General features: G+C 35.5%; 2 protein-coding genes across 4 annotated transcripts; one reads left to right on the top strand and one right to left on the bottom strand.

Moving 5' to 3' along the window:
* The first annotated feature begins 82 nt into the window (after positions 1–82).
* LOC124403992 (tyrosine-protein kinase Abl) lies at positions 83–11680 on the top strand. 3 transcript variants are annotated; one of them, XM_046877782.1, is made up of 14 exons: positions 83–806; positions 2346–2553; positions 2803–2912; positions 3099–3397; positions 3482–3623; positions 3766–3896; positions 3991–4253; positions 4346–4517; positions 4663–4918; positions 5113–5247; positions 5369–5501; positions 5621–5748; positions 7836–8047; positions 8389–11680. In XM_046877782.1, the coding sequence occupies exons 1-14, from the start codon at positions 680–682 to the stop codon at positions 10573–10575; spliced, it is 4503 nt and encodes a 1500-aa protein (XP_046733738.1). In that variant the 5' UTR covers positions 83–679; the 3' UTR covers positions 10576–11680. The 3 variants fall into 3 exon arrangements, with proteins under 3 accessions (XP_046733738.1, XP_046733739.1, XP_046733740.1); XM_046877783.1 differs by having other exon boundaries at positions 5621–5727; XM_046877784.1 differs by having other exon boundaries at positions 84–806; positions 2400–2553.
* A 697-nt stretch (positions 11681–12377) lies between these two features.
* On the bottom strand, positions 12378–14023 carry LOC124404406 (NTF2-related export protein). The gene is made up of 4 exons (XM_046878502.1): positions 13661–14023; positions 13208–13294; positions 12874–13018; positions 12378–12773 (listed from the first exon to the last, which is right to left on the bottom strand). Exons 1-4 carry the CDS (start codon positions 13667–13669, stop codon positions 12598–12600), a joined length of 417 nt encoding a protein of 138 aa, XP_046734458.1. The 5' UTR covers positions 13670–14023; the 3' UTR covers positions 12378–12597.
* Between the last annotated feature and the right edge of the window lie 214 nt (positions 14024–14237).

Genomic DNA, 14237 nt, shown 5'->3' on the forward strand with positions numbered 1-14237 from the left:
GACGACTCCTCATTGGTCGAACTTGCGACGTCGACCGGCTCGCTCTTAGCTCTTCAGTCGCTTTGTCGTCGCATCTACAGCGGGTCGAATGCTCGGATGCAACAAAAAACTGGCGACTGGGATGGCAGTCTTTTCTTGTACTGCCACATACCGCACATACCGTATCGTGATTATATCAGTATTAAAATGAAAGGCATTTTCATTGTTGCCAGTAATGCGACATTTGCTGTTCAACGTTTTGTCTGCGTTTTTGATTCCGTGTAGAGAGAATCGATACCGCTAATCGTACGTACAAAGTCGACTGCTTCAACCCTGGTTCTGATTAATCCGAGTTCTCTCTCATTCATAACAACATATCGAAGCAGTTGCACATTTTACTCCCTGGCTGCACCACCTCCACTTCTTCACCGTGCTGCCCCGCATTACTGCACTGACAAACTAAATAATCGACGTCAAACCTGTCAAATATGGCGAACGGTGTGTGATATCTAATTGACATGTAAAAATGTGAGCGAGCACGGGGAGGAAGAAGTTCGCGGTTCAATTCTTCTTTAAACTATTTACAAACTACCGTATAATGTAAATGTATCAAGTGCTCCCGGAGGTTGATGTGCGAAGCAGTTGACCTCGGCGTACTTTCAGCCGGGGCAGAATATAAGGGTATGTTAAACGGGAAACTATGGGTGCTCAACAGACTAAGGACAGAGTGATTCCCACCGGGTCTGCCGTACGACAAACTCGGAAACAGCCCAGAAACCCGAAGGAATCCCGACTCATTGGATCGAACATTTTTACGGAACACAGCGGTAAGCTGATCTCCATTTTTAGCATAAGACTCTACCCCTCCCTTTTTTCTCTTCAACAGTTTCGTTTTTCTTCTCATTTCCTTCAATCGCACTTGCTACACGCACTCATTGTTACTATCTCCTTCTTTTTTTCCCTACATTTTCCCTTTTCATTTACAACTTTCATCTTTTTACATGCAACGTTATGTACTAATATCACACATTGCATGCTTCCAATTTCAAATACAATTATTTTATCCATTTGTTTGTCAAATAAAACATGGAATGGAGACTCTCGATGAAGTTCTTCACAGATAAAATCACATCGATACAGAATGAATTCATCTCTGATTCACTGTTACGATTTCATTTTAGTCAATCTTGTGCCGATGTATTTGTACAAATTTCGATATTATCTTCAACTTCCGGACACAGGCTATTAATTTATGGCCACCTTCGAATTTCCTTACTCAGCTTTATTTACGCATAAATCCATTTCTCTATTGAAATTCTACAGCTGCAAGAATTTTATATTAACTGAATTGAGTACTTGGAAAAAAAAGAATGTCGTATTCGTTTGTTACAATGGAATTTAGTTTGTCTAAAGTATACAGCTATAATTAATCGAGCATCAAGCAAAACAAACGGGAAACTGTATGAATCATGTTATATGATTTCCTTTTGCAATTATTTTCCACTCTGTGTTAGATGTTTCTTTATCAAAGTCTTTTGATTCTGATTAATATAATTTGCAATGCAACGAACGTGAACAGCATATTCTTTGTTACCAGTTAACAACATCCGTTAATATCTTACAACTAGTTCTGATATATATGGTCGGAATAATCAGAAATGAATTCTTTAATTGTATTCATCCACGTCCTGTACCAGTTTTTTTAAAGTTAAATTTATCGGAACAAAATTACAGTATTTTTCATGCCGCTGAAGTTAGTAACATTATTGTAATTATGTTCGTATTGGAAAACCTGGTATTTCGTAATTTTGGGAATCTCTAAAATGCAATAAATTATAATAAGGCAAAAGTAATTCATATTTTCAAAACTTGGCTACTTCAAAGTCACAACAAAATTGCACAATAGTGATTTTTTTCCCTCAATATTTCGTTAGACTAACAACTAATACAATTAACGTTACTAACTCCAATCTCATTATTTTTTGCACTCAATTTTCAGCTACACAAATTTACAAAAAGTAGTATGTAATTATTATCGAGGAACAAATTCTGCTGAACTGTAATGTGTTCTTGTAAGAATAAATAGTTTATTACAAGATTGTTGGAAAACGAACAAAATCGACCAAAGTTCAGATCTTATCAAACCATTGGAAAGCTAGAAAAATGGGAATATTCAGAAATTACAAACTTGCAATCTAGCATCAATATCCTTTGCAAAAGGCATTTTCTTTTTTCTGTATCTGAAAATATGTAATTATTAATCATATCATACATTCATTATTTTAGTCTATGTATATTTAAATTGAAAAATAGTTGATAAAATTCATTCGACATCTGTTATTCATTTACTCATACCGATATTCTAGCTCTAGCATCGCTTGTCTTGAGGCAAGATGTGACTGATTATCGTACATTTACAGAGGCATTACTACAGAGTAGACCTCTACCTCATATACCAGCCTTACCTGAAGGAGATCCGCCTAGCGGCTCAAGTTCTCAATCAATTTCACAGCAGTCCAGCTTGCAGCAGCATAGTAGCGTCAGTACTACAGGACTTCTGGAAGCTGCTAATCGGTAAAATATATTCCAAATTATAATTGCATTTTATTGTTCCTAATGCAACACAACACAACATGAGGAAATGCGAGCCCAAATTTGTATATTTCAATGCAAGTGCTTAATTTCATTTGAATAGAATACATGTTTTCAAATAATTTCCAAATTTAAAACACAATTATCATCCAGCCCTATCAAATGACGGCTTGCCATGTATGCATCGATGAACATAATATGGGAAATTGTTTGACTTACCTTTAATTGTAGATGGACAAGCAAAGAAAATCTTCTGGCCCAGGAAGAAGATGATCCGCAATTATTTGTAGCGTTATATGACTTCCAAGCTGGCGGTGAAAATCAACTAAGCCTTAAAAAAGGTAATTTCTGTTTTTCTTTCAACTCCATCTACAGCATCAATTATTTCTCCACTTGAGCACTATAATCTCGTGACTGTATACATTATACACTTGACTGAGGCAGATTTTTTTTTATAACAAATTGTAGTTGCAAAATGAAAACAACAACTGTATTCTAACGTTACTATTGGGAATATATTTACATAGGGGAACAAGTTCGTATATCAAGTTACAACAAAAGTGGAGAATGGTGCGAAGCCCATTCCAGTACAGGCCAAGTTGGCTGGGTTCCTTCAAATTACGTAACCCCAGTGAATTCGCTGGAAAAACATTCGTGGTACCATGGACGAATATCAAGAAACGCTGCGGAGTATTTGCTCAGTTCGGGTATAAATGGAAGTTTCTTAGTTAGAGAATCAGAGAGCAGTCCTGGACAACGAAGTATTTCATTACGATATGAAGGGCGCGTTTACCATTACAGAATAAATGAAGACAGTGAAGGAAAGGTCGGTAATAACTCTAGTATAGTAACATATCTCGTAAACATCGTCTTATGGTACATTCAAATTTAAAACAAACTACTGTTCTAGATGTTTGTTACGACGGAGAGTAAATTCAATACGTTAGCTGAGCTAGTTCATCATCATTCCATGCTGGCCGATGGTCTGATTACTCAGCTACTTTATCCGGCTCCCAAACGCAATAAACCTACCGTTTTCCCACTAAGTCCAGGTAAGATACGCAGGCGCAGGCTAAAGTATCTTCAATTATTATTAACAAAGCTATCTAAGTCACTGATTATTTGTGAGCTAAATCTGTAAATGTTTGGATTCATGTTTCGTCAAACTCTAATTGCTATTTGTAAAAATTTTAGAACCAGACGAGTGGGAAATTAATCGGACAGACATAGTAATGAAGCATAAATTAGGCGGGGGACAATATGGCGATGTATACGAGGCATTATGGAAAAGATATAACATGACAGTCGCAGTGAAAACGCTGAAGGTGAGATGTGAAGTGTTTTATCACTGCGTTGTTACTTTTAGTAGAAATTTTGTTATATTTCAATAACGTAAAATACACTTTTGCCATTCTTCAGGAAGACACAATGGCATTGAAAGACTTTTTGGAAGAAGCGGCGATAATGAAAGAGATGAAACACCGAAACTTGGTACAGTTGATAGGCGTCTGTACACGAGAGCCCCCATTTTATATAATTACTGAATTTATGAGTAAGGGAAACCTTCTCGACTATCTACGAAATGAGAGTAAACACCAAATCAATGCTGTTGTCCTAATGCACATGGCTACGCAGATAGCCAGCGGCATGAGCTACTTGGAAAGTAGGAATTTCATTCACAGGTAAGAAATCTCCTAGTCCTACCTTCACTACAATTTTCAAGCCCTTCATAAATTTCAGACTTTTTTACACATGGTTGAATTTGTCCAACTAGGGATTTAGCTGCGCGCAACTGCTTAGTTGGAGAAAATCATCTAGTGAAAGTTGCAGACTTCGGTTTAGCTCGACTTATGAGAGATGATACTTACACAGCCCATGCAGGTGCGAAATTTCCGATTAAATGGACTGCTCCGGAGGGATTGGCTTACAACAAATTTTCAACAAAAGTACGTAATCATTCATGTTTTTTTGTTAATGTGTATTTTTGTTTGACTATTGAACAATAAGTACATATAAATCGTACGGTTAGCATTGTCTCTATTTGAACGATTTTATCAAAATTATTGTGGATTTCTTTTTTTTCATACGCAGTCAGATGTGTGGGCTTTTGGAATATTACTGTGGGAAATAGCAACCTACGGAATGTCTCCATATCCGGGTGTCGATTTAACCGATGTTTACCACATGCTGGAAAAAGGGTATCGCATGGAATGTCCACCCGGCTGTCCACCCAAAGTGTACGAATTGATGAGGCAGTGCTGGAAATGGTCTGCTTCAGAGCGCCCATCTTTTAAGGAGATACATCATTCTCTGGAAAATATGTTTCAAGAATCAAGCATTACAGAGGGTAACATCTGTAAAATATAAAATCAGATTTCAGTCTTTTGTGTAGAAAAGATAACATTCGAACATTTTGCTCATCCTTGTAACGTCGTGAAAGAGGGTGAATTGAATTTAATTTGAGTCATTTGTCAACTAAATATCCTTTTACGTACGGTAAAATTAAATAATGTAGTAATATTATTTTATGATGCTGTTTAGAGGTAGAGAAGCAGCTGCAAGGAAGCGGTGAAATCCCGTTACTTTCCTACAAAAAATCTCAGACTGGAAGTACCGGAAACATTCATGGACTGGTTCTTGTGACAGATCAATTATCTTCCTCAAGTTTGATTCAAGGTGAGTTTGAAATTTACCTACCAGACGTACGTCTTTGACAACTCGCTTGTAAGTTTCTTTCTTCCCAAAATCAGAATCATACAGACGTATTTCTTGGTCTGAAGCCTTTACCTGGTTTCAGATAATGCATCGGTCAACAAGCTAAGTACATTCATGGGAGGTTTGTCAAGTAAAAGCAACAGTAATATTGTACAAATGCGTCGTTCCACAAATAAAAAAGGAAAGCAGGCACCAGCGCCGCCAAAACGTACCAGGTATATCAAAACACCTTTGATATAAATATTATAAATATATTTTGAATACAACTGCTATTATGAATCCGTATTTATTATTGCACTTATTTCTTTATACAATCTATTTCGTTATGTTACAGTTTGCTGTCCTCGTGTAGTTCTTTTCGTGACTCAGCATATCAAGAGCAAGATCAGCAAAACACGGAGTTGGGAACAGTTACGCTTGATGACGGCACAGATCTAAATGGTATTGATAAGATTTTTGAAGGTATTCAATTACAATGATTAAGCGTAATGATGTATGCACGTTCTGCTTCAATTGCTATTCTTGTGTTCTTTTATTTTAATTTTTTATTTCGCGTTCCAATCATCATTAGCAGATAAACCTAACAATAGATGGGTCATTCTCCAGAAATTGGGTAACATGGATAAATTGAAGTAAGAATTAAAAGCTTTGTTTTACATACCTATGTATAACTTATTAAACATTCCCATCGTATATTTGAAACAAAAAAGATGAAACACTGGTACTGTATCTATGTAACATATAGGTAACTTGATAAGTTTGCATGTGATTGACACTAACAATAATTTTGGTTTAGAAGTATTTACATACTACTGCTTTTCTATAGTCGCAATTGCTTTGAGTCTAAATTGATGTACAATGACATCCAACTTAGTTTATTTGCTCATTTAACCAGTGTAAAAGTTTCATCAAATTCTTTGCAACATTAGATTCATTATAAGAACATATCACGCTCAATATTGGAATGACAGTTTGAGCATCTGTTGTTGTAAATACAATATTACAATACCGGGCAATTGAATACTTACAAAGTTTTTATATTCTGCGTACAGTCGACACTTATAATTCGATTAGCATCCCTTGTGCATTCATACATATTTACATATTCATATAGACTTCCATATCGTAAATTATATGAACAATTAAGCATAATTGTGGTACCTTTGTACAATTTTGTACAGTGGTATATATTGTGTATATATACATTTATATATATATACACACACGCATATATATTAAATTAAATATTTCTCAGACATAAAATATTTTGAAGGTGTTTCATTTCTATCTACAGGCAGTAAAATTTGATGTACTAAAGTTTTGCAAATGTTTTTATTTTTGCTGATTTTCATACTTAATATTTTGAATAGAAATTAATTTATACTTTTCAGTTCTGTACATTCACAGTCGAGTTTTTATACTTCACCTTGTACTTTATGCATTTGCAACCTGATTTCTGTTGCAGTATAATTGATTTTGTTATTTATTTTCCATCAACAGTAGAAACTTGAGTTATTTTGTATTTTTTTTTTTTTTTTTGTCATCGGCACGTTAAATCAAAAAAGCAGTTTCATCATAAATATCAAGCAGTGTTATATGAGTTTACCAATCGCAATGCATATGTAATAATGTAATCTATACAGAAGTTATTACAAGAATACCATCGCCTTGCTTCCTATTCTATAATAGCTATAGGTATTCAGGCAAAATAGTATAACATAATTTTTTTAAATTTGTACCTATAGTTTGCTACCGAAGTGTCATATCAGTGCGATTTAATGAATGTTTAGCATCGTCATAGCTCTAATATATTTAAAAAATTTTTTGCAAAGCAGAACAATACACAATTTATAATTTGCAAATTGTGATATTCTCTGCTCTGCCATTCACCATTATTTATATTTTATACATTTTCAAATAGCGAAGCTATTCGTTATCGATGTTTTGTATTTTGAAAGAAGAAATGTCAAAGTATAATTGCTCCTCAGGAAAGGTTTAAGTATACCCATAACTACGAGAGTACAGTTTGTTTTTTACAAATGAAAAAAAGATAATTATTTCAGAGTGGCATTTACAGAACATAACGTCCCGCTTTTTGTATACAATATAGGGAGAATGACCTGAATGAAAACGGGCAAAGCTTACGATTAAAAAGGGTGTCAATAATGAGTAATTTAGCATGAATTCATACCACAGATGAATTTATACCTAATTAAATGAAACTTCAAATGAAAATTTCATGTGTGTGATAATATCTCCATAAAATCTTATTGCTACTTGCATGGCCTAAATATCGCATACTTTCATCTGAAAATTGAAATTTGTCACTCAACATCAAGTGCTCTTGCACAAAATATGGTAAATTATGAGAAGTAGATCTTGACTATTGTCAAATCTGCAAATGAATTGAGTTCAAAAATTAGGACTGTTATCCGGAAGGTACATCAGATGCATAAAACGCTTTCACAGTACCCAAACTTAACCAAATATCACAGTCATTCCCAATGTATAGTATACCTTATTTTTTTTTTTATCGAATGATAACTCAGGTATCACACGAGATCTTGTGACAATGGCTACACAGTCAATTACCACAGGAGGTTGCGAAGCAGACGATGACGGAGATGGATCACAGGAAACGGCGGAGCATAATTATGTTCCACAGCCATCAACCTCGCCAGAACCTTTAACCAACGCACAGAGCAATCAGAAACAAATAAAAACACGACCGTACCCATCTAAGGACACCCTACCACAGAAGGTATAATAGATGTTGCGTGGTATAGGTAAATGCTATCTCAGCCTAAAGCTCTTTGTCACAGAAAAGAATTTCATCAAGTGGTGTAATTTCTTTAGTGAGAAGATACTTGTGTTAGCATAAATTGTTAGATGAGTACAACAATTTTTAATTATATATGTATTTCATTTAATATATTCTTTGCTTTGTGACCGTTTGTCACAATCTAATCAATGTGATCAACACGTTATTCGTTTTATACTTTACATTGCAACGTATGAAAAACGAACGGTAAATGCATACAGCACTGCTTGAGTAATTTTCAATCCTACAATCTTAAGTTTAACGTTTGGAATTTGTTACAGCTAGTGCAAGTAGGAGCTCTGGAGGTGCAAAATGTTAAAAGGGCAATTAATCGATACGGCACTCTGCCAAAGGGTGCACGGATTGGGGCGTATTTGGAATCTCTGCGACAGAGCGGAATTCCATCAAATCAGGAAGGAGTCATTACGTCGACTGCTTTAGCTGCGTCGATCGAGCAGCATGAAGTTGCTAATTCATTGGACACTCCTCAGCATCGCTCACTTTCCCCACGCCAAAACAATTTACGCAATCAGCCACAAATGACTCGCAGCAATTCTTCCAGTGGTGTTGTTAGCACCTATCAACCTCCTAGCTCTCCTCGGAGTAGGGCGGTTACAGCCCGTAAGACTAATTCTGAGAGCGTAGGTTTTAGAACATTTCGAGCCCCAAATACTTCTACTTTTAGAACTGCTAGTCCCTCAAGAGCAGTTCAACCAACACTTGCCGACTTGGAATTCCCACCGCCACCTTTAGACTTGCCACCACCGCCTTGCGACATGTTCAACACGAGCAATCCTTGCGATTTATTACCGCCAGTGAGCGCATCTCCGGGAAGTGACACATCGCACACAAAAATAGCTGGTTCACCTATCGGCATAAGAAAAACAAACAACGAGCGAAGATCTAAGGATGACTCTAACGAGGACCCTGATGAAAGAAATAATGATGTTAGGAATACAGAGCCCTCAGTGCGAGAGGCCAGCTCCAGGTTTGGTGTCAGCTTAAGGCGCAGAGAGCCTTCTAGCGACTTATGTTCCAATGCAGGCAAATCGGCAGAAGAGAAGAAAGGTACGTTTAAAACTAAGGAATCCTCTAGTTTCAAAATGGAAGCTACTAGCTCCATTTCCCCGCCTGAAGAAGCACCTCCTCCACCGCCACCACCTCCACCTCTTCCTTTGGTCGAAGATAACGTCGATACATTCATTTCAAAGCCAGGAATGAAGGAAATGTTGGAACTAAAGTTAATCAACGAGATTAAACAAAGTGCAGACATGAAGTATGGTAATCCGACAAAAAAAACTAACAATCCGAATAACTCGTCCTCGGCACCATTAGATCCTGCGTCTCAATTGCTTTCCGAATTATGTGCAAGTTTTAGTATGGACAGCAGCAGACAGAATCTACAGAACGAATACGCGACTACTACTCCAAAAAATGTTGAAACACCAGGCAGCGTGCACGATCGTGTAGCAAATTCGCGTAGTTCGACAGAAAAATACGGGACCTACAAGGACACGCGTGTATCGTCACCAATCACAGAGGGCATTTTGAACGCAGGAAATGTTGGTTTCAAATTGAAAAAAGTTGACAAAAGAAGTAATTCTCAAAAGGACGAGGCTGTTGAAGGGCAGATAATTGATTTCAAAGCAAGACTGAGAAAAGTTGATAATGCTGATAAGTCTGATGAAAAGAGTAAGCGGTCCGACGAAATGGGTGGGAGCCTGTTGGTGGAATCTGTTGTGGAATCAATAACTGATGATCAAATGGATGACAAACGACGAAGTACTGGGAGCATAAGTAGCTTAAAGAAGTTATGGGAAAACAAAGAAGCGTCTGGCGATAATCAACCGCTTAGTCCTAAATTGAGTACCAAGGGTGGTAGCAGGCAAGACATAGATCCTGGTGAGGATTCTCCTGAAGATCACAGTGCTGCGTCAACGCGCAGTTCAACCAGTAAGGGAGACCCCAGAGTCTGGCCGCCGACGTCATCAACAGAGATTGAAAAACCTGTTGTTCCTGCCAAACCAGCAAAACCTTTGGTATTCACCAGCAAGCATTTCGGTTCTTCAATTTATGCAACACCAAATTGTAATAAATTTTCATTACCTTCCGAAGAGGAAACGTGCAAGCAAAGTAATGACTCTAAAAGTGTTAAGCATAATGTATTGGAAATATCAAATGCTATTGAATCCAGTATACTCAATTTAAAAGGAAGCCCGACTATCGTAATTGCCAATTGGCTACAACTTTCTGACAAAGTTGGACTTCTTCATGGAAAATGTGCAAATCTTACTGATATTGTTATAGCACCGCAAGCAAGGTTTCAATTTCGTGACTTACTTACTCGGCTTGAATTACAAGCCAGGCAATTGAGAGCTGCTGGTACGCGAAACGTGACAGAGAATTCAAGACTTCTTGGTGAAGTACAGAACACGATAAAAGATGTACTGAACACAGTGCAAAGATAAAGATATTGATAGCAAAGAAATCAAATACGTTGTTTAAACCGTTGTTTACAGCTGTTCTTTTATCATTTTTGCGTGAGGTCAACAAGAGAGAGGACTATTGTATTGATTGACTTGACGGCGTATCTAAGTCACTAGTAATGTTGTCCATACATGGACTAATTCTCCTCCTGATAAGCAGAATCCGCGATTTATTTCGCGACATCGAATATTAACTAATGTGAATAAATCTTAAAATTTATTAATTTTACAACAATAAATAATAATCATCTGTACCAAGTATTATTCAAGGGAAATTGATATGTCTTTGAATCCAAAACTCAAACATCCGCTAAAATAATTTTCAAAGCCCAACGTTTGAGATGAATTGTTCTCTATTATATTCGTTCCTATTTACTTCTAATGAGCGTCACACACTAGTTTCAAGTAACTGGGTTCATTCATTATCGCCAGGAAGAAATCGATTTCTTTTTGTTTTAATTTTATCTCAGTATTGATTCGAATTTATTATTCTTTACAAATGCGTGTACCGAAGGGTGAACACAAAGTTAAAAAATATGCATGCATTTTCTGTGTGGTCCGAATCTAAAATTCAACATTTGGAGTTGTTGACAGAGTGAAAAAAGGATACCATATCGCAGGATAGATATAGGAAACACACAGATAGAACGTTATTAAGCATAATTCGGACCAAAGCCATTAAATACTGCTAGGTATTAGTTATTTTAAATTTTTTTTTATGTTTAGGTTGCTGATTACCTATGATCATAAACCATCCCATTTTACATGTAACTTTTATACACATACATGAATATCGCTTAGACTATTATATGCGAGATTTTAGACTAGATTATTATAAATATGGAAGATACTTGTTAAGTCATTTTATGTGTACCGTGGGACAATATAACACTTTTGTATTTGTATAGAACAATTGTATAAGTATACATATAACAATGGCTATATTAATTCGATGCCTATGCATATAAATTATCTGGAAATCAATTTAAATACGATTATACAGGACCTTAGTGTAAACGTGCTGTAATTTTCATCAGGGGAATAGAAACAAATGTTCTTCCAAATTACAAGGAATGCAATAGTACTATTCGTTCAAAACAAATTGTCTTTAACTGGTCAGGTTATACTAATTTTTTATGACACTGCCTATTTTTATCCCATAATGTGATTGACGTTTGTATTCATCAGTCGACGCCGTAAAATTATTCTGTACAAGAATAATACTTTCGGTTCTCTCTCCCAGTTTAATTATATTATTTATACCTGTGATAAACTTACCCAATTTTTCATTTTTTTTTTTGTTTTAATTTTTTTTATCGAAGAATTATGCTCAACTTATTCGCAAGAAAAAGAAGAAAAAAATTAATGAATAAAAAATCGTTTCAAATATTATTCCTAAGTCATTGAAATTACACTTGAATGACGTTGTATTATTGAGAGATATGAAAATCAATGTCTTATATAATAATGTATTATAGTAAATTTATGATTATTTATATCTATATTTATTTTATAATTTTTCCATAAGATTATCCCTATAAAAAAAAAAAATGACCAACATCTGATCCACCGACAGACACTTTAAAAAAATTTTAATAATCCTTTATACATTGATATATATAAGAATAAAAATAAATACCAAATTGTAAGAGTTGTTAATTTATCGTTATGTATGCTGAAAAACCAAATTCTAAAACTGAAAATGAACTTTATTTATAGTAAACTTAATTTTTAAATAGGTAATTACAAAATGTAATTGTCGAATGCATTGTCTTGAAAATTTATTATAACACTTGATTAATGCTGTTCATTGTGTGAAAATGACAAACGGCTTAAAATTAAATAATGATTCTGTGTTCACGGTTTCGCTATGTAAAAATTTGACAAGTACAATGTATGAACTAGGTATAATTTAAATTAGGAACATTACACCTAGCTTTATTTAGTCTTGCCAAATACCACGGTTTGCGAACAGATAAGTTTATTTCATGAGTAATTCGCTTCCTACGTAGTGCTGTCTAGAGCTTCTTGTACTCTGAAACAATCACTGACGATTTTCCACTTGTCTCCCACTGCGGTGATTAGAAAATTTTGATTAAATGGTTTTGAAGGTTTATCTTGGAATTTGACTTGGCCGCTAACTTTTATTAGAAATGTTGGCTGATTTCCAACCGCTGCACCTGTTAATTGATAAAATAAAAGTATAGTATCGGATATATTTAACTGAGGACTTACTTCTGCAATTTGAGTATACTTATATTTTGAAATATATGTATTTACCAGTGACAGGTTGAGCATCAAGTGTTGTGGTCGAGTGGTCAGAGGCTGGGAGGTCATTCCAAAATTTTTGAATTTGATCTTTGCCTACGATCCCATTTCCATTCCAAATCAAGATCCCTGTGTCCAGGTACAATTTTGATATTCTCTGAAACAAAAAAGAATAACCACAATTTGATTGTATCATTGTATTAAGATGAATAAATCTTTTTTCCATTAAAGTCAATTGAGCAAGATTTGTACAAAGCTTTCAGAGAAAGTTTCTATATGCAACATTAGGAAGCATTATCTCAGGTTTAACCATAATGTTTTGAATAATTACCAAGTGTGTACTTACATATCTCTGTTTACCAATAGCTTCATAATATAATTTGGTAAATTCTTCAGCCGTTCGACATGCTTCATCGATCTTTGATTTTATATCCTGAAATTATTGTAATCAGGTTAGTTATAATTGGTTGTATGATTATCACCTTGTTTAAAAGCTAAAGAGCTAATAACACAGAATAGTGAAATGGAGTAAAAGAAATGGTGTAGACTCTGTAATTGGAATTATTTAATCTGTAGTTAACAAAAGTGAAATTTTTATCCAATCCAAGCCAACATTCCGTTTCTAACCTATTACTTAAAATAGATGTATACTTTTGACAGATACGCAACCGGTGTGCAACGCGATGTTCAGATCCAATTTTCATCGCCTCAAGCGTGACTATTTGATTACATATAAAAGTAAAACCCGCGCAAGTGATAAATGTTGTCAAGTTGAGTGCGAAGGTTATTAAAATGCTACCTGTTCCATTTTCCACGCTACTTCCGCCGCTGCTTCTAGAGTATATACGTCCTCGGATAATGAGATAATATGAACGCGTATCAAAAATAATCCTGAGCAGCTATGACGTTCCGTGTCGTTTACCCCCGGAATTTGGCGTTAGTTCGGTTAGTCGATGCAACAAAATGTAGTATACATTTAATCTGACTGCGTATGCATCGTATGCATCAATACGGATATACAGAGATCCGGGGATATACAGATCAATAGATGCGAGCAACGGTGACTCAAATTCCTTCGGAATCAAATCAATAAGTATAAATACAACGATATCTAGTTATATTTTAATTTTTTGTTCGAAAATGCGAAATGTTATTAATTTCCTGAAAAAAATATCGAAGTTATTTAAGATTGCTGTCCCAGAGATGTATTGAGTGGGAGAGAAGAGAGGGAGAGAGAGAGAGAGAGAGAGAGAGAGAGAGAGAGTTAGAGAAGGAAAGATTGGTTGTCGGGGCATAACCCGACATCGGCGTCGGATAGCCAATAAAATAGCTAGATTCGTAAACGTCACTAACGTCACCAACGTGACGTTTGCGCG

The sequence above is a fragment of the Diprion similis genome, chromosome 3 (assembly GCF_021155765.1).
Source record: "Diprion similis isolate iyDipSimi1 chromosome 3, iyDipSimi1.1, whole genome shotgun sequence".
Taxonomy (NCBI): Eukaryota; Metazoa; Arthropoda; class Insecta; order Hymenoptera; family Diprionidae; genus Diprion; species Diprion similis.